Source organism: Cyprinodon tularosa, unplaced genomic scaffold, assembly GCF_016077235.1.
Source record: "Cyprinodon tularosa strain WSP-4 unplaced genomic scaffold, ASM1607723v1 ctg145, whole genome shotgun sequence".
Classification (NCBI taxonomy): domain Eukaryota; kingdom Metazoa; phylum Chordata; class Actinopteri; order Cyprinodontiformes; family Cyprinodontidae; genus Cyprinodon; species Cyprinodon tularosa.
In genome coordinates this window covers 804,107-825,575 of record NW_024038276.1, presented here as the reverse complement: position 1 = coordinate 825,575, position 21,469 = coordinate 804,107, and the positions used below count along the sequence as shown (strand labels likewise).

The 21,469-nt window shown below is 38.4% G+C and overlaps 1 protein-coding gene across 2 annotated transcripts in view; it reads left to right on the top strand.

Annotated features, from left to right (window-relative positions):
- LOC119779289 (abl interactor 1-like) overlaps positions 1-17,976 on the top strand; it is a 36,428-nt gene extending 18,452 nt beyond the window's left edge. The window contains exons 3-11 of one of the 2 annotated variants that reach the window (XM_038278873.1): positions 3,348-3,524; positions 11,086-11,100; positions 11,524-11,627; positions 11,786-11,926; positions 12,136-12,236; positions 12,330-12,545; positions 14,061-14,150; positions 15,702-15,887; positions 16,153-17,976. In XM_038278873.1, coding sequence (XP_038134801.1) covers positions 3,348-3,524; positions 11,086-11,100; positions 11,524-11,627; positions 11,786-11,926; positions 12,136-12,236; positions 12,330-12,545; positions 14,061-14,150; positions 15,702-15,887; positions 16,153-16,328 — 1,206 coding nt within the window. In that variant the 3' untranslated portion in view covers positions 16,329-17,976. The remainder of the gene's footprint in view (positions 1-3,347; positions 3,525-11,085; positions 11,101-11,523; positions 11,628-11,785; positions 11,927-12,135; positions 12,237-12,329; positions 12,546-14,060; positions 14,151-15,701; positions 15,888-16,152) is intronic. The other variant, XM_038278874.1, reaches the window with a different exon arrangement.
- Positions 17,977-21,469: the final 3,493 nt, after the last annotated feature.

The window sequence follows — 21,469 nt, the reverse complement described above, 5'->3', positions numbered from 1 at the left end:
AAAAAAATACAGCGCATACATGGTCAAAAACTGTATTACTCTATGCTATGCAATCCTCCTGCCATCTGTACAAGATCCACCTAAAAGCTCACCAGGAAGGAAGCCTTTCAACATAAAAGTAGACTTCACAATTAAGATAAGCTGTACTGATTTTAATCTCTTACTTACTACATGACCATAACAAAGGTTAAAGACAAAGGTATTGTACAACAAACTTAGATATTCCTATAACCTAAATATTTCTTGTTTATGGCGCTGACCCTAGTCAAAAGTATATGCTTTGATTTAACATGAATAAAACATTGAACAAAGGACAAAGTGGTGGTATGCAAGGCTGGGTATCAAATTAAATTTCAAGAAACGATTATTTTCCAATTCTAAAGATCTGAAAGGAATTCTTTCCTTTTTCTTGCCTGAACATTTATTCACTGCTAGAAAAATCTGCACCCTTGTATTAGTCTATTAACTTTGTTTGTGATCTCTCATATGATGAACTTAAAATTGTTTAGAAACAGACTTAGTCAGATTGATCAGCAGCTGTAATTTCTTCTCTTGAGTTATTACATCTGCCCTTTGTCCTTGCATTGTGTATATCTAATGTAGACAAGCGCGGCACTTTGCAAAGATCCACATTTTTCTTCCTATGTTCTTCAAAAACAGTAGGGTTTGCATCATTTTTCTATAACCTGCCTGTACATCTTGGTTTAGTTTTAGCTAAAACAAAATATAATCTGTGGTAGTTTATCCGATGTACTGTATTTAGCTAGCTGAACAGGGTGCTCTTACTTTTTTACTCTTGCTTCATTCATTAAGAGCTTAAACCCAGACCTGGTTCAGTGCCTGTCTCTCTTTAGTCGCATGTTCTCCTCAGTCCTGCCTCTGTGCATCACTCAGCCGTTCCATTTTCATCCATCATTCATAGATTGAGGGCCAGTTCATGCAGCAGACTGCTGTGAGTGATAATGACTAAAGCCTTAGAGGAGATGTAGGTCATTGGTATTTTCAATTAGTCCTGGTGCGAAGGGCCAAAGGGGATCATTGTGAAAATTGCTGTAGAAAAACATCATGAATCTGTTTTATTAGATGGATGTTTACTCATTTTACTGTGGTTAAAAGGAATGTTTCTTTAAGTCGTTTTAGTGGTTCTTAATGTGTTCCTCGTAAAATGTAAATTTACTATTTTTACTACAGTATGTTATTATTGTATCATTAAAGTAATTACAAAAAAAGACTTCTTTTCCAAGCTTTTTCAGTACAGTGTCAGAAAGAGCATTGAGTTTGAGGCTTTATATCATTAAAGTCATTTATCAATATAGTCGTAAATAAAAATAGATAAAAAAAACTCAAATGAGTGTCATAATATGAAGTACATTCTCTTAGCCACACCCCAGTTTAACAGTTAATTTTTTTTCCAGAAAGGTTTTGTTGCTGCCTGGTGGTTCTGTTTTTCATTCTGTCATCTACAGCTCAAATCTGATCTGTTCAAAGAATCTTCAAAGAAGACACTGATGGTGATGATGATGAAAATGATGATGATGGCTTTATTTGTCCCAATGCAAATTGATTCACAGCATTACAATGCGTTTACAAAAACATGTACAAAGACATAAACTGCAGGGAAGATTTTTGTACTGCATAACAGTCCAATCCCACCCAGTATTAAGGAAACATTTGTCCTGTTCTGTGAGGACAGAGGCAAGCTTTACCTTCGTCCTGAAGTGAGCAGCTAAAATAAAGAGCTTGGGGAGGTGTTTATTTCCTGACTTCATCACGCTGTCATGTAGGTTTTTACCAGGCTCTGCAAAGTGGTTCCCAACAGTTGCCTATCTCTATTCTCCATCCTTTGTAAATGCCTCTTCTGAGCCTTGCATTGCCAAACCAATATATATTTTAAAATGTTGAGGTACTCACAATTAGGGTTGGGAATTGAAAAGATTTTCACGATTCCGATTCCCTTTTCAATTCTATGAAACGATTCGATTCTTTATTGATTCTTTTTTCGATTCCAATTTGGGGGAAAAAGGAGAACAAACAGTTTGATTATCAGAATCAACTTTGTTTACTTAACTATTGCACAATCTTACAAACTCAACAAGATCAAGCTGTCCACAGGAAATGTGAAACTGGAGTAACATCTGTGTTTAAATGAAAAATGACTACAAGAACAAACTTAATAACCAACAATGTCTAATAACAAATGATGGGATAATAACCTATTTTAAATAACAAAAAATACTAATTATAAAACAGTAGTAGGGAAAATTAACAGTTCTTTTTCAGAAAGATTAGCATATCTGCTTTTTCTGGAAGGATATGGGATCTTTCAGGGCTTATGGTGTCTCCAGCCGTGGAGAACACCCTCTCAGATGGGGTGAAGGAAGCCTGCACACAGAGGTAGTTTTCAGCCAGTCCAGATAGCAAGGGCAGCGTATCTTGCTTGTTCCAACACCACAGTGTGGCGCTATCCCTGCAGGGGATGGAGGGCAAGCTTTTATAGAGCTGGATTTCCTGATCTACCCTCTGGGCTAAGGAAAGACGGGGCTTTGATTCACAAAGTGACCGCAGCTTGTTGTCTTCCTCCTCGAATAGTTCTTCCAACTTGCGTAACTTGCGTAAGTTGCGTAACTTACGTAAAAAACGTGACGTAAGTCGTGCTCCCCAGAGCCGGCGCTCTAGGCTCTGGTGCTGCGGGAATCGAAAAAAGAATCGTTCAGCGAGCTGCCAAACGATGCCATGGAATCGGAAAATACGGAACCGGTTCTTAACAGGAACCAGTTTTCGATTCCCATCCCTACTCACAATAAAATAAAATCTTTAATTAATCATGAAAATAATTAAATGATTGATTGATGAATTTAAGGGATTTAAATTTTTATTTATTAAAGACAGTCTCTGCTGTACAGTGTTGCTTATACAAAAGGTGTGAGGAGTGTCTGATGTTCAGAGCTCTGTTACTGCTGTAGCTCTGCTACATCCTAATAAGAAGCAGGGACAACCGTCACCTTACCGCACCATCATCTTCTGTAGGGCTCCCTAGGTTGTGATGTTGCATCTTGAGCTCCACCCTGAGATGTGGAGTCCTAACTTAATGCATTACATCGACACACTTACCACAGCTCTATAAAATGCTTTAAGGATGCTGGTAAAGAGTGGTGCTTGTTTTACTTTTCTCAGAAATTGACGTTCACTCGCTTAGTGATCATGTGAGATGCCCAAATATTTGCTCTTCAAAGGTTCTCCAGTCTCAAGCCATTAAATGTGGAAAAAGATGTATTGTCAAATCCAACAGGTAGCTCCTTTGCTTCCGTCCCTCTACATATACTTAATCTTCTGTTTATCTTTTGCAGACGGTGGATATTCATAAAGAAAAGGTGGCCCGTCGAGAAATTGGCATCCTGACTACCAACAAGAACACCTCTCGCACCCACAAAATCATAGCCCCTGCTAACATGGAGCGGCCTGTGAGGTACATCCGAAAACCAATTGACTACACGCTGCTAGACGACGTGGGACACGGTGTCAAAGTAAGAGAAGACATTAGAAACAAGTTTGTACACCTAATTAATCAATGCTTTTTAGAATTTACTCACATGCCCAGAGATGAGAAATTAATCCAGAATGTTCAAGGGTTTCTGTGCAAAATAAATCTGATTCGCTATAAAAATAGATCTATGTACCTTTTAGAAACAGGATTATTGTGAAAAACTTATACTGAGAAGAATATTAGTAATTCAAGATTTAATTCCTCATAATTATTATTCTCATCCATCCATCCATCCATCCATGCAACCAAATATCTAACATAGATTGTGTACATTGATTCCTACATTAAATTGTGTAGAAACACTTACTACACTTCTCTGCAGTTTAAGATTAGTAATCTATATGGGTTAGATGCTGAGTTTATCAATCAATCTTTGTTTGAGTCCTGCAATGTCTAAGGCTGGAAGTTATTTAGTATGTGGGTGTTTGTGTGTGAGCACAAATCTTTTCCAAGTGTTACTCAAAGCATTACATTCACTGTTTAATCAAAGAAAAAGAAAATCTTTTAGCCTTCTTCCGTCCGTTTTTCTATCCGTTCTCTCCATGATCCATCCTTTCCTCTGCCTTCTCATTTCCTCTGCTTTTGAAGGCCATGCGTTTGTGCTTGTGTGTGTGTACAACCGGTCATGTGCATAATGTGTTCGACTCGGCCTATGCGTCGTTCTCCCGCCCCCCTGGGTCTGTCTCTGTTGAGATAGCGGCTGTCTGCCGATTTTCAAACATCCGCTGATTCAAATTCAAAAGCCACTGTCCTCTCCTTTGAGAGCTGGCTCACAGTGAGGCAGATTTGGCATGGCTGACTATGCAAATCAGGCATCATTCATGGACACAAGAGATGGTAGATCTCTGTAGAAATCAGTGCAGATCATTTGAGGTGCAAAAAGGCTCGTCGTTCTTTTTTATCAGAGGTTGGCGGAGCTCAGAAGTCTGTAAAATCAAAGATTAGTATTCTTTGGTCTATTTGGAAGATATGTGTCAGTTTTTCAGACCATGACCTTTTTGAGCCTTTTTTTCTCTTGCATTTTTAAAGGGTGTATTCATATCTGCCACATTTGGTTTGCTTTATGCAGAGTTTGTTTTCCTCCTTGGAAACTAACTCAAGCAAACCATGGTCCGGATTAAACAACCCACTTTATGGAGTGGTCCAGGTCACTGTGGTTTAGTTCCCTGTTGGACTGAATACAAACCAGCCTCAATCAGACCTAACTACAGAAAATATATATCTCTTTGGACTTAACAAGCCACCATAGCAGTGGGCTTACCTGATTACCATCTGTTGCTTAGTAACACAGAGTAACCTACTCTTACATGTTTCAAAAATGAAAAAAATATAATGTCTGAAACCTATGCTGAATTAGTTGCTATTTACACAATTATTTCATAGCTGCAGAGAAGAGAAGTTTGCTGAAATGAGGTGCTGCCCACATACCATCAACAAGTTTCCTTCACTTCAGGGTCTGTGCCTGTACCTTGGGAATCAGAACTGAGAAGTTGGAACATACTGTCCAAGGTGATAGCTTTCCAAGTTCCCACTTATGGACACCAGTATAGTTCAGTTATTGTAACCCAATGTTACAATAACAGTGACTAAAACAACTGTTATACACAGTATTGTATGCATTGTAAACATCAATTTAAAGGGGAATGCCGTTTTTTTTTTTACATTGGGCCCTTGATTTTACGTTATTACATCATGTTCTACTCACCCATATGAGTTTTGTGTCATTTTGAGCTGTTCTGAAGATATTCCGTTAGGTTATATCCAATTAATGTCTTCCTATGGGCAACGAGTTGAAGGCACAAACTAAACTGTTCATAATTTATTCTTTATGGTACGCCAGCATTCATAACATGTAATCACTGTCCACCAGACATCCGCATTTATATTTTTTATATTTATATTAGGGCTGCAACTAACGATTTTTTTAAAAATCGATGAATCGGCCGATTATTTTTTCGATTAATCGATGAATCGGACAAAAAATATTTTTTATACTAACCTCTTTATTCCAAAATAAACATTTTAGACAGAACAAACAAGCACACAAGTACAGGTTGCTCATTAACTGTACTGGTGCAATATGAAAAATAAATGTTTGTGATAGAACTACGCAAACTTACATGAGAAATGTAGCTTTACATCCACAAAATATAGGGTACTTTGTTTCTTAAAGCGCAAAAAAGACAGGCATTTTTGTTTTAAAAAGCCCCTAAGGGGCTCAAACAATAGGTCCCCCCATTTCATCAAATGAGTTTTTTTTAGACTAGAAGAGTTCTGCCTTTTAAGACAGGAAAGTATAGCAGTTAAAGTTGCTACTTGTGAAAATACTTAACCATAGAGATAAAAATAGCCCTCTGATTCAAATTATAAATTGTATTTGGAATAAAAATGAGAGAACTAGGGGTGCTAAAAAACACATCCTCCAAAGACAGATATTTACATGGAAATGTGGCAAATAATTAATTGACATATTACTGATCTTGCTGGATTTTATTCTGCTTTACTTCCATAAAGTGCAGGATCTTCTTTACTTTATCTTTGCCAGAAGATTTAAACTTCAAAAGCCTTGCCCTCATAATTTGCAAGTTAATTTATTTATAAAGGCAATTTTAATTATTGTGATCAATTTGCGCCGTCAATCCCGGTGCATGCGCGCTTCATTTGCAGTCTGGACGCTGAAACATCCTGCGGCTCTGACTGCAGCGCTGAGAGGGATTCCTGCGGGAGAAAAGGGTTGGGATGGGTGAGGCGCCTCATGGCTGCTGCTGCAGGACAAGAGTAGGAACGATACATGCTTTCACGTAAGAGTCTCCAAAAGCCGCCAGTAACACCGTGAAAAGTCGCCAGATTTGTCGCTAGTCGTTTTTTTTTTAAAAATAGTCGCTGGAGGGGTCTAAAAAGTCGCTGAGTTGGCAACACTACGCACCTGCAGCGCTGGCTCGCTCTGCTGTATTTTTTTTTCATCCCCCGTTTCAGTCTAGTGGCAGTGATGACGGCGGCGGCGGATGACGCATTAATCGAGCGACACAACTAATCGATGATGAAATTCGTTGCCAACGCTTTTAAAAGTCGATTTTTATCGATTTTTTCGATTCGTTGTTGCAGCCCTAATTTATATGTTTTATAAACAAAGTGGCGCGAGTATATGGGTGAGTAGAACATGATGTAATAATGTAAAATCAAGGGCCCAATGTAAAAAAAAAAGGCGTTCACCTTTAATATCTTGTCTTATGAGCATTGAAGAGTCGTGATAAAGAACGTCAAAGGACAGTTTAGTAACTTTTCATAGTTGCACCAGCCATCTTGAATGCTGAAGGGGTGTCAAGTTAAAGTTTACTTACCCAGTTGTCAGAAATTCAACACTGATTAGAACCATATCACAGCATCTGTCTTGCCATGTTCATTTTTTTTTCCAGTTGGAAGCAATGCTCATCACACGCATGGCTTTGTTACACTCGATACACATTTGCAGGAAGTACAATTTTAAAGCTACGGGTGTCCTGATACAACTTCCAATACAATACTCATATTATAGCTTGAAGCGATACCGATATAGACCTAAGACCATATCAGCAGGAGTCATACTTGCTTTCATCACATATTTTTTACTGTCTTGTGTAGAAAAGATTTGATCAAGTGATTACTGAAACAAGAGAACAATAGTCAACAAACGCTATGAGAACAACTGACCCATGTAATATCAACCAATGATTGAAATATAGGACCAATATAAGATATTATAGCCTGACGTAGTCCGACTCAATTCTAGTCAGAATATGAGTCTGATACTGCTCCATAGAGCTGTGATTATGGGGCGTGTTTTTAACGAACCAGGAAAAAAAATGCCTCTGCACTCAATTGGATAGACCTACAACCAATAAGAGCAACGGAGTGCGTGACGTATCTTAAGCGAGGCATAGTTGTTGTCCACAAAAATCAAAGCGTGCAGTTTCACGCCTAGAATAAGAAGATGAGACTTGATCGCGTTTCTCTGTTCCTCTTTTAAAATTAATTTGCTGTCGATATCTTCTAGAACAGACCTAATAGCAGAATCTACTCACCCAAACTCTCCAGCGGCAGCCATTATTGTTGTCACCCAAGCGCACTTTGGTCACGTGGTTGATAACGTTACTCTTGATCATCTGTCCATCATCGTATAAAGCCCGCCCTGACAATTTGATTGGATCGCCTGACAGTGGGCTTTAATACTCGCGCTACTATGGAGCAGAGCCAGACCGAACTTCCCCGACCTCAAACCTTGTGGGCGGGACTAAGTTCGGACTGGCACCCAGGCTAAAGATATTAGTATTAGATCAGAACATCCCTTGTTGAAGCAAACTGTATTTTGCTTTAAGTTCAGGCTATCAAACATGATAAAGGAAGGACCAAAGGAATTTCCTTATGTGAATTCCCCCCTAAAATCTTTTTCTCTTCTCCTTCCAGCTATGTGTGTGTATTAAATAGATCCATATGGACAGAAATACCAATCACATTCCAATCCCTCCCATCTCCTTTCTTCTATACACATCTGGGAATAGTTCAGAAGCATCGATACTCATTTCTACAGCTCTCCTTTGCCGAAATACTGTCGTATAAGCTGTATATTATTTGCATATGTAATTTTCGTTTGTACTTTCCATTCATACATTTCCTGTGTGTTTGTAGCCTATTAGCACTTCATCCCTGCCGGCTGTTTCTCTTAAACTGTAGCAGATTCCCCCGAGTTCTGGAGGCGTTATCTTCCTTCTCCTACCTTTTTTCTTCGCCAGTATGGCTCAGCCAGAAAAAAGAAAAGAAAAAGGAGCTGGAAATTCAGGCACATTCACTTATGCTCTTCTCCTCACTGCAATAACCTTTGTAAACATTGCTGGGAGTTACCACAGCGACAGATTTTTAAACACTTTACAGCGTTGATTGTCTGCTGTTATTTATGCCTCCCTCAGACCTTCGTGGTTCCAGGCCTATAGAAAGGCTTAAGACATCAGCAGTTCACATCAATCAAACTGCATGGAGAAAAAAAGGTCCTTAGGATGAGAACGAACATAGGGTCTAATTGACTTAATTTAACGACAATCCATCTTTTTGATAATACTACTGGAAAGAAAGAAATACTAGGAATTTCAGGCCAAAATGTATTTCTCAAAATATTTTATTTATTTATCCTCTCAAAACCCACCGGTTTTAAAGCCTTTAGATATAATAACTCAGAATGCATGAAAATTACACTGTTAAAATGTTTACCAATATAGACATGTTGGACATTGTTTAAAAGCTTAAATTCTCCACAGTTCCTAGTTAATTTTATGGACATAGCGAGCACAGAAGCACAATTATAGCAGCATTTCGAAATGTAGCATGACAAAGCAGCCACAACAAGTAAGCATGTCTTTATTACTGCTGTTCAAAAAGACTTATTATTTTCTAGAATAAAAACAACAATTTTGAGTTAGTTTTAACTGATGCAGCTTGGGCTGCGTTTTACTCACCCAATTTCCATGTACGTATATATTCAGAAACTATAAAGTGTTAGCTTTCAAATAAAGTTTCACACATGTAATTCGGGCTTAGATTTCCTCAGTTATTTGCTTTTCCCTTTGGGTATGCAAAATAGGCGAATTTCCCAGAAACTAGGTGGATATTAAGTGGTTATTATTAATTTTGACAACTTTTGATAAGAAGAGCTACCCTCCCATCCACTACGTCCGCAATGCTTAACTAATTAAAAAAATAAATCATCTATTTCTAGGAGCATTAGAATTGAAAAATTTTCTGCATTCTCTATTCACTCAGAACAGCATCCAGGTTACTGTTTTTAGTCTTAAGGTGATCATTCAACCAACCTTAATTAGCTTTCACAGTATGTATATTTAAGGCTTTTATTTTGAAGGTTTGGAGAAGGTAGATTATCAGCTAACCCATTAGTTTGGCAATGTCAGAACATTTGCTTGTCTAAGATTAGTTGCAAGCCAGCAAGTATCTGCAGGAAAAATCAGACGTTCTATAATCTGAAATTTGAATAAAAGTAACACTTGATGCTCTTTGGAGCTTGACATTTTGAAACTGTACTTTCATTTAATTTCACTCTTACTCCAGTCACCCCCTAAAAGAACTTTAAACTGTAGGAATAAAATTTAAGTAGATTTGAAACTTTTATCTTTGCAAAACCATGATACTAATTAACAGCCCTACCTGGCTGAAACATTTTAAATCATGCTGATGATACAGTGTAAAAGACGCTGTTATTTTTCAATGTATTTATGGTACAGCAAACAGGAATGAAAATTGTTTTCAGACTTTGAGGTCAAATTCTTTAGTTTGTCAAAGTTTTTAAACCCTTTCCATGAGCGCCATTTTTTGGTCCATCTCTTCCTGAATACTCACCCACTTAAAAGATTTCCCCTCTGCTATGTATTTTCTCTGTTTTTGGATGTCAGCTCTCAATGCGGTTAGATGGAGATTCATAAGACTCAGACTTATGAATCTTATGAAAACTTACTTTCTTCATTTTTTGACAATTCAATTCCAATAATTTTCTTTCTCAACAGTTTGTAGTTAATTTGAATCAGGGTATTACTTCATTACGTATATACTTTTGCCTACTAGATGGTGTCAGAAAGTATTTAATAATTTGTTGGTTGTGTTTAATGGATTAGGCTGTAATCAAGGTTTGGTTTTTCTGGGGAAATTAAAGCAAAAAATGCATTAATGACTGATTACAAAAATATTGACAAGCGCATTTTTTCCCCCAGATAGGAACGGGTTGAATTTTTCCATAATAAATAAAATCATCTTGTTATCTCTCAGGTTATATCTGTCTAATATTAGGATTTGACTGTGGAGTCCCTCGGGTTTAGTATCTGCGAGAAACTTTTTTATTTCATACATCAAAATTAATAGTTCATATACGATTCCAACTTCAAGACCTGATTCACTCCCGAATATTAAGATTCAGAATCATTATTTTTAACTATTACCCGAATTACATGATTATGCAGCTTATTGATACTAGTATTAAATTAACATTCAACAGCAAATTAATGGTTAATGGTGGCTCTGAGGACAGAGGGAAATGGATTTCTTTTTTCAAATTGATCTGTAGTGATTTGAATCAATCTTTAGCGAATAATATGAGAATCGGTTTAGGATTGGATTTTTTTTAACACAGCCCTAGTATTTAAGTATGCTTGTTTGGCAGATGAAACCAAACCAATTTGTTCTACTGTGTTGAAAGTTCAAGATTTATCAAATTATATGTATATGAATCAAGACTAGGCTTAAAAATGTATTGCATTAAAAAGATACAGCCTTAAGTATTTAATTGAAAAAGTCGAATTGATCTTTCCTCTGAAAATAATTTCTTTAAACACTGCTTTAAATGTCTTTTTTGCATGTCAATAATAGCTGAAAATTAGTTTATTTTTCTTGTATAAATTTTTAATTTCCTCTTTTTTTATTTCACACGTTACTAAGAAACAGCCTTGCTTTATATAAAACCTAACCAAGCTTTATTACTTGTCTCCTCTTTACCTGCTTGCACTCAGTGGCTTAAAGCCAAGGTAAGAGATTGCTTTGTGTCTTTTTTAAACTTTTAATCAATTTAAAACATGTATAATTAGTGTTTAAATGGTTATCTTCTTTGATGATAACTTTAATGATAAATTGCTTCTACTTTTGGAAGGGTTTTTTGCCAGTTGACAAGAGCAGGACCAAGTTAAAATTACAGAACAGTCTTTTTTTGCATGTATTTAAATATTAAACTACCAGATCTGCAGAAAGGTCGTCATAAATGCTGATTTCTCTTCTTCTTTCATATTATTATTGCTATGAATAAGCGTCAAATGTCAGTAAACGTCCATAACCTCTATAAAGGCTCTGAGGTTTTTGTTTCTCCTCACCTCAAACAGTTTAGAGTCTTTATTTGGCTTAGATAAACAAGACTATGTAAAAACCTCTGATTACCTCCCATTCTGCTTCTATAGCAACATGGGAACAATGCAGCAGGACGAGGAGGCACCCTTTCCAGGACCAACCCACCCTCACAGAAACCCCCAAGCCCCCCTATGGCTGGTCGGGGTACACTTGGGTAAGAAGATACTACATATTAAAACAAGAGACTGATCATTTATTTTTCTCCATCCTGTCCAAATGGGGTTATTGAATTTTATTTATTTCCAAACCTTTTTTTTTTGTTTATTCTGAATTTTAAACCTCTTTTCTCTTCCTTGCTTTGTCTTAATCCAGACGTAACACCCCATATAAGACTCTGGAGCCTGTGAAGCCCCCAGTGGTTCCTAACGACTACATGACGAGCCCGGCCCGACTGGGGAACCAACACAGCCCTGCACGCACAGCCTCACTCAACCAGAGACCCAGGACACACAGGTAGCAGCACCAACATGCACACTTATGGCTGAAATAAAAGCTTGCCTGTCACCAAACTCCGGTACCAAAGAAACCTTTCACATACAACATCTAAACCTGTTACCATAGCAATGAAGCAACCATTACTTAAGAACAACACATTTTGGAGTAAAGACAGCCTGTTGGGTAATTTGGTTTCTCTGATATTATCTTTTCTGCTGTTTCTGCAGTGGGAGCAGTGGAGGCAGTGGTGGCCGGGAGAACAGTGGAGGCAGTGGAGTTGGGATCCCTATTGCTGTTCCCACTCCTTCTCCCCCCAGTATGGGGCAAGGTGAGTCCCAACAGCTGAAAGATTGAACAGCTTCTTTGCATTTCCGTCTGTGTTCTCTCACTCAAAGATAGAAACACTCTTCCTCTCCCTCAGTGGCACCCTCCTCTGCATCGGTGCCACAGGGTCCCGGCTTGGGTCCTATCCCCATGTCCCAGTTCGGCACCATCTCTCGCCAGATCTCCCGTCACAACTCTTCCACCACTTCCTCTGCCTCCATGGTATCGGCCACAGGCACCTACCGCCGTGCGCCCTCTGTCTCCTCCCAGCAACCTCACATCAACGGTGGCCCGGCGTTTCAACCAAATCCAGGTCCATATTTTGTTAGAAAACGTTCCTTTTTGAATCAAAGACAGATATTTTTTTTTTTAAATCATAATACTGGTTGTCTTGTTGGTTTTATTTGGATTTTATATGTCTGATCCTCAAATAAGGTCATAACCGTAAAAGAAGAGGGGGATATAATACACATTTTTGAGAACAAACATCTCAATAAATGTGGCTTAGTGTTGCATTCAACCTGAAAAAGATAGGATTTATAATTTAGAGAAGCAGCCAAGGGACCCTGGTTACCTTCGGAGGAGTTGCACAACTCATGTGGAACAATCTGTTTGCATGAAAACCAGGTCATTTACTCAATCTGGTTCTTATAAAATATGGCAAAAGAAAACAACATGTCCAGAGTAGTGTACTATGGGCCTTGTAGGGGACACAACAATAATTTGGAAGAAGGGTCTCTGTCCTGATACGACCGTAAAAACACAGCTGATGTCCAGCAACTATCCAGCTTCTGTGATATTTGTTTTAACATTATTTCATATAGATTTAAGACAAACCCCATCTGGAGGGAAACATGTCTTTTAGGAGATGAAGCTGGGCTGGTAGGGTCAGAGACACAAACAGCCGCTAGACAAAGGGAAACCCAGGACACATGCATAGAATAAATCTTCGCCTGCGTCACTCTTAGCTGTTCTCCTCTAATGGCTCCTGTCTCAGAGGACGACCATCATTCTTGGCAGAAAACACAGAAGGAGGAGGCTGTCTGTCTCATGGCAGTCCCTGCGCTGGAGCAGCTTAGCTGGCCTAAATTGACTCTTGGATTTGCAGCAGTCAGTTTTTGATCACAGGAAGCAGCTTGTTGGTTTGACACGTTTTAGCTGCGGATGGATGTGGCTCACAGATGACAGCAGGCCTGAGTAATAAGGTGTTACATCCCAGTGAGACTGTAGACACCCTTCCATTACATGTGATTTATGAGTCAGCTAGCGTGTCTTAGCCTGACATCATGTCTTTGAGTGTTTGCCTGTCCGTTTAATCCGCTTTGGAGGCTTTTTTTGTCCTTGCATAATTGGAGGAAAGGTATTTGTGAAATAAAATCTTACACTTTATCCCAACAAACAGTTATATTATTTAATTGACAAAGAATTCATACAAATGCTGCAGCCTTCCGATTACTTTTTAGAATACAAGAAACAGTTTTTTGAGCTCCTGCCGCTGCCCTGGGTCCGGGTGTGTAGCAGCCCTTTGCTTTACTCTGTGTTTGAAGCTTTTGGCAGGGTCCAGTATCCTTCTTTATTGAATTATAATTAGAACAAATAAGACCGATCCTCAAACTGAGATTTTCCTTTTAGATCTGATTGCCTAAATGAATCACTCAGCATTTCTTCCTGCACCGTTTAACTTCCTCAGAGCTTTTTTTTTGTAGTCTTTCTTACCACGCTGACTTTCACTCCTCTGTCATGTCCTTCTTTCATCTCCATCCTCTTCCCTGTCCGCCTCCGCTCTCTGCTGCTTCCTTTGCTTCTTGCCTGGGTGTCGCTGCTTCAGTGTCTGTGAATCCTCCGCCTCCTCCCCCCATGGTCCAGCTGACCCCACAGATCCCTCTGACCGGCTTCGTGGCCAGAATGCAGGAGAGCAGTAAGTACGGCATCACACTCTAAACATGCAGACGTGCCAGTGAGGAAACACATTTAGACGTTTGCTATCACAAATGGATGGCCGATTCGTCTCCTTTGCGCTTTTTCACTCAGCTTCAGTAAAACTACCTTTACTCAGCCTGCAAAGCTGCTGGCGGAGCATCCTCTGATGTCTGGAGGTTACCATAGTGATGAATCAGCCTGAATCCTCTACTGTCTGTCCACTAGAGGTAGAAAATGTGACCTGATGGCTTGTCCTGATTTCCCAACCTGTCTTGTTTGTCTGCAAGGCATCACAGTAAATCTAGATCTTTTTTTTATGTCATATTTAAAATGCTTTTCTCCACAGCTGCTTCTATCAATATTTTCTCTGTTTTCATGTAGTCAGGCTTATCAGTAAATACAGTTCCTTCTGAAAGTCATTGAGCCTGTTTGCAGCAATAGAGCCACACTTGTTTGATTGACAGACGTAATGAAAGTGGTGCAGAAAGGAATAGTACAACTTGTTTATAAATGCTTTTTAAATACAAATCTAAAAATTGTGACATGCGTTCAGCCCTTCTGAGTCACTGCTTTGCTGAAGGTCCTCTATGATTTTTCAGTTTGGAGCTTCATTTCCAATCCAGTTTCCCTAAGAAATTAGCGAGTCAGGTAGAATCAAGAACATTTGTCAGCATAATTTTTCAGGATTTGCCACAGATTATCTGATTTAATTGATTTGAGAATCTTTTACTGATTATTCTAATACATAAACAGGGATTGATAGCCTTCCTATCCTATCCTCTGGCTATATATTTAGGGTTACTCTCCTTCACGCAGGACTCAAGTCTTCTGCACCCTTACACAGGTTTTCCGTTCAGGAGAAAGCATCTGCTGAAGCATCCCCTATACATGATGCTGTCTCCACCTTGTTCCATCATAGAGGTTAAGTTGATTTGCAGTGTTAGATTTTTAGGTTTTAGGGAGAAAAGAAGACAACAGGATTCACTTATAGTCACTTGACACAGGAGCTTTCATTAGGATTTATCTTCAAAGGGTGGGACATTTTAAACAGATATCTGCTTGCTGTTTTATCTCCCTGAACTCTGTTTTATTACAAATAACTCTGCCAGAAATATACTTAAAGTCTAAATAAATCCTGCATGTAATAAAACCAGTGTCAGGGATTTTTTTTTACTGTGAAGCTAAAACAACGCTGGAGTAAATTGTCTGGCCAATGGAAAAATATTTGACTGGAACAAAAGAGCTGCATGAATTTCCTTCTGCCCTAAAACTAGATCATTGGTAAAGAAAAAAAAGAATGTTTAGAAAAACTAGCATGTGAAAACAGATGTGACATGGAGTTAGAAACCAGACACACACATTATGAAAACCAGCCCTTTTGAATGGTTCAGTCAGGATCCTTCACTGCCCTCTAGTGGTCAAGTAAATCAATGCAGAATAGTTACATTTCTTTTTTCATTAAAACAGTTTGCTAAGATTCATAATAAATGTGTTTTATACCATGTGAAACCAGTAAACAAACATTTCAGAATTTATTTTTGTGATCCAGTCACAGACAGCCCAGCCCCACCTCCTCCACCCCCCCCTGAGGATATAGGTGTGTTTGAGGAGCCTGCCCCTCCTCCGCCTCCTCCACCTGTGGACTACGAGGAAGAAGATGCTGCAGTTGTTCACTACAGCGATCCCTATGCCGACGGAGACCCCAACTGGGCCCCAAAGGTCTACTTAGAGAAAGGTCAGTGCAGGTGGAAGCTTGGAAACAGGAGGGTGCTACATTCAAAGGCACTACAAAGACTCCATGGAAAAATGTTTGTAAAATCCTTCCATTATAAATTCAGGTTTTGTTTCCAACCTGATTGGATTATTATTATTATATATTATATTATTATAGTGAACATTTGAAGGATGGAAAATATGAAATGATGTTAAAATCCACTACTTTATTATCACTGAGCAAAAAGCAGTTTTAAATTTCTTAATTTCATGTTTATTTTTCCTAGTTGTGGCCATCTACGACTACACAAAAGATAAGGAGGATGAGCTGTCCTTCATGGAGGGTGCCATCATCTACATAATCAAAAAGAACGATGATGGATGGTTCGAAGGCGTCTGCAACGGCGTCACCGGTCTCTTCCCTGGGAATTATGTTGAATCAATCATGCATTACGCCGACTAAAGAAAATATCCAGTAAGGAAAGAAAACAGGAGTGATGGAGCTCAGATGTACAGAGTGCAGTGAAGAGAGATAGAGCTCCCATTTTGAGTAAAGTGCCATGGTGAATTTTTTTCAAATGATTTTCCTTTGGTCTGCGGGAGGTTTTGTTTTCATTTATTTGGCCACTAAAATATGGATGCGGCACATATAAGGTTGGAGTTTGATGTTTTTACAGGTTGCAGTCTGTTAATTTACACTGGAGATTAAAAGAGGAGCCTCACTAGAATTTAGTCCAAATCAGAAGTTTATCAGGGCAATTCCAAAAACAAAAAGATTAAGCTAAAAACAACATACAAACTCCGGTGAGGCTCTAAAAAGTTCAAAATGCTACCTGATCATTTGCACTTCGGAGCACCAGAGCAACTCTTCCCTCCTCTCAAACAGACAGAACATCCAGAGCTTCAGGACACGACTGAACGTTCCAGGTTTAAGAGCGGGGGCCTGACGGTGTGTGTATTTACATTGCTCTGTGTCGATTACAAAGGAAGATTGTACAGAATGCATTAATAGTGAAAAAGACAATTTCCTTCTTCAGTCTGGTGGAGTTTTTTTTTTTTTTTTCCTGTACTCTAACTTGTATATATAAGGTGTATCGTGACCAACTGCCAGTACAGTACATGTGTCAGCGTGCTTCGTCAGTGGAGGAGAGCGGTGCCAAGATTGGACTTCTTTTTAAATTTTGCTTATTTTTACACGAATGTTCATTTATCCTTAGTCACCGTGCCATTTCTACTTTATCCCTACACAGTGATTGTGTTTTAATGTTCCAGCTGTTATCTTTTGATCATGGCCGCTGTATTCAGTATCCGAGCTACTGGAGGCTTCAGAATGTGAAGCAGAGGAAGGACTCAATGTTTCTTTTTCCTTTGTGTTGTAGCTGCACTGTTATCAACAACTGTACTGATTTTTATTTCCATTTTGGGTGCGATTCCATCACAGCGGTTGCTACGTGAAGAAGACACTCTTAAGAACTTGTTTTATTCTGCTAACATTTACTGGTGTGGTGCTTTCCAGTTGGTGCTTAACGACCTTCGCCACCAACCCAAACAACCTCAAGTGCAACACTGCTCCGTTAAGAACTGTAACAAAGAGATGTCCTTTCTTTCTCTCATTGCTGGTTTTGATTGTAAACTCCTTCACTCATACTTGTGATGTGAATGTAGGCAAATCAGCGGTAAAGTACCGTCAGTCACCTCTGTCTGTCTCCAGATTCTGTGCTAATCATGTCTAGCTCTTTTAGGTAATTTAAAAGGGATTCGTTAGTGTCGCTTGTCAAGGTTTCTAAGTTATTAGTGACATTTCCCTCACCTGCTGTGCTCGTATGGAATATTGCATGGAGTTTGTGGGAAAGTGAAATCCTGTGAGGGAAAAGGCAATTCAGTCATTGTTTTAGCTAATGTTAGCAAATGAAAGCAACTCAAACTCTATATTTACATGCTGTAGGGAAGATTAGACACAGTCATCCCAGTTTTGCCCTCTCCCTTCATAATTCCCTAGCTAATCAAAATGGCGGAAACTTATCAGAGAATCAGGGACGTAAAAGTGCAGTGCAGTTCCACAAAATAACAGACTCCCTACTTATAGCTGCTAGCAGGGTTCCTGCTAAGCACAGGGTTCCTGCTAAGCACAGGGTTACTGCTAAACACAGGGTTCTAAAAAACTGCTCATTGGTAAAGTAGTTTTGTTTTTTATGTCACAATCTTTTTCATCCTGCTATTTAAAATGCCCGATTTTAGAGGCGCTATGACTTTGGATGCACCGATACCGGGTCCGATACCAGCATCAAGGACTTGTATCTGCAAAAACGACCCGATACTCTTAGCCGATACCACTTTTATATCTGACAAAGATCAAAGTATTAAAACAGTTAGGTGTAGCCTAGCTGCAGCTAGTTTTCCCTCTTGGAAAAAAGCCTCTAATGCAGCTAAGCTGTACTGATTCTAAGGTAAAAGTCTGACTGTGGCAGCTTAACACTTTACTAAAATAAGATCAAAACTTTTTAATTTGACAAAGCTTTTATTTAGCACTTGTATCCATACTCTAATGACAAGTACTAAAGTATCAGTACTTGTACTAGATTGGAAAAAATCAGATGTCGGGACATCCCTAGCTGTTACAGTTTGATACAGGTACAATCCTCCTTTAGAGGTTAACACAAAGAGTCGCCCCCTGGATTAATTGTGGCTACCGGTAGCCCTTTCCTGAAGTAGAAGAGTTGGAGTATCTTAAGGTTTTGTTCAGGAGTGAAGATCTCCCAGTGAGGTAGATAGACCGATCAATTCAGGCCTCAACTCTTCTGTTTTCTGTTAATATTCCGACCGCCACATCCAGTCAGGAGAAGAAGCTGAAATATGTTTCCTCTGTAGGTTTTTCCACATGGCATCAAACATCAGCCGCGCCATGTCGGTACCATTCTGCTTTGCTATTACTGATAGAGCTTCCCTTTATCTGAAGGCTTGATGCTCCTGAATTTGGATTCTTTTAGTTAAACGGATTGAGAGAACAGAAACAAGCCCAATGATAAACTGTGGATCACAGACAATGAAAATGAAGGGGGAGCTTGGCTCCAATTTTCTTCACTTTACTACAAACTGGCTGCACTTTGACATTTTTACAACCGGTGAAGGAACTGCTGCTGATAACTTTGATGAACCCCTCTCCAACAACATCAGAAGTGTCCCTTTAAGGTTTTACATATGAAGGGTTTTGATAGTTTTCTCTCTAAAAGGAAATATCTTCCCCCAGCCCTATAAAATGATTGTTGGTGGAAGTAAAACTCCATATCTTTAAAGCTGGAGCCAATCCATGTGTTGGCTTTTTATCTTAAAAGACTTTTACTTTAAAGGGGAATGTTTTCATGATATAAGCAGTATTCAGTCCGCCTCTCTGCATGACAGTATCTCATTTATAGACGATAATTGTCTTCTAAGTCTCTGTCTTGATTGTATTTTACATCATGAGGTCATTTTTTACATTTACAACCTTTTCTACGTGATGCATTTTTTAGCTTTGCATTCAGCTTGTTTTTATGTTTCATGTGTGAGAAAGAGCAGAGAAGCTCCTGCTCACAGTTTTTTACGCGAAGGCTTTATTTATACGCTTTTGTTCTCATTCGGAAATCACGAGTCGGCGACAGAAAAACGTTTACTCGCTCCAGCACCGGTGCGTTACAAGACATAGCACCCTTCTCCAAGGTGTTTTCATACGGTCAAATGTGGAATAAATGAGAAATAAAAAAAAGTTTTAACTTAAATGTTGATGGGAATAGAATCTGATGTTTGTCCCCCCCTCAATTTGTACATAGGATGTGTTCATTGAAATGTATGTACAGTCTTTTTGTAATAAACAGTCCAATGAAACAAGTGTCAAAACAGACTTTTTTGAGATGGTACATTTTTGTTATAATAATAACTTATTTTTTATACTATGCAGGCTATTTCTTTGGGTTCCTTGGATCGAAAAAGCTTCAATTATTTATGTCAGGAACAAAATAAAATAAGCACTCAAACTCAGTTGAGAAAATGCCTTGGTTAAGGTAAAGTAATTTCTAACAGAATTACTAGTATCACAGACATTAGTTACACTTAACACCCTTAAAATTTTGTACAAAGTCATTTTGAAATTGCTGTGCATTTCGAGACACTTTTAACAGGGATGTTATTTTTGATATTGTAAATAAGAATTTGGTCCAAAAAAAAACCTGCATCTAAAATCTATAGCCAGGCGATAGAAACGCTGGTTCTGTTTTAACCTATTGGTTAATAATAAATTGATCAGTTGTGTAAACCCCTTTATTGTCCCACAATGGGGAAGATCACTCTGCATTTGACCCATCCCCTTGGAGAGCAGTGATTTTTGTTCTGAGTTGAGTAATATTACTTTATAAATACTCTTTTTAACTTTCCAATCTATAAAATGAGTAAATAAAGAGTGTATGATTTATGCAGAAATCAGGTCAATATCTGTTTTGGAAATATTAACCCTTTAAAGCCCGATCCAAGAATAAAATAAAACAGAAAATTACTTTTTTTTTGGTTTGAAGTCCTTATTTGGCCTTTTAACAAAATATGTAAAAAGAAAAAACAAATAAATTTTTGATATCAATAATTTATTACTATGCGATAAGTCAAGATTATTTTTTGTGTAGTCTTCTGCCCTCTGTTATCAGGTATATCTGATTGTGTACAATAGGATTTTGAGCAAAGTTTTTACCATTAAATTATGCAAAGGGTGTCAGACGCAAAACATTTCAGAAACCGTATGTATCAAATATGATACATTTGGCATTACAGGGTTAAAGATGTATTTGGGACGCCCCTAACTTCTAAAAAATCTTTGGATTCCTCTCATGTTAAAATATGTGAAGCCCCATAAGGAGCAGTGAATCCTTACAACACAGTATGTTGGAAAAATTAGCCTTACATCCTAACGAATGTCAGAGCACAGTCCAATAAATAGAGGACTACACTGTTTTTCTTTTGCTCTAATATTAGCACAGATCATTTATTAAACAGTAACTAACTGACATTGATGCTGCTACAAGAGATGCCAACAAACAACATTTTGTTTTATCCTGTACAACAATGATAAAGCCTAATTTTATATGATAAAGCCGATACCAGTATCGTTATCGGGGCCCCGATCCAGCACTAAAATGGTGGTATCGGTGAGTACCAGCAAATAGGGCACCGATACCATTTTGAGAGCCAAAAGTTTATTCAACTATTTTCACCCATTCTAGGTAGGCAATAAAAAGTTCTGCTGGATTAACTTTGTATTAGTCTTTTGCCAGCTTCCCAAAGGTAGGCAGCAGCTTTACAAAAAGCCATGATGGCAATTATTTTACATCCAAATAGTATGCATTCATACATACACACACACACATCAATTTCAAACAGATGGTATCGGTATGGTATCGATGTCGGCCAATACTGCACAGCCAGGTATCGGTATCGGGGCCAGAAAATGGCATCGGTGCAACACTATTATAGCTCATTTGTGACTTCCACCTTAAGTTAAAACCTGTATTCACAGAATATTTAAAATAATTCCTGGATCTAGATGCTGATCCGATCATCACCATAATTAAATAATTTGTTTCC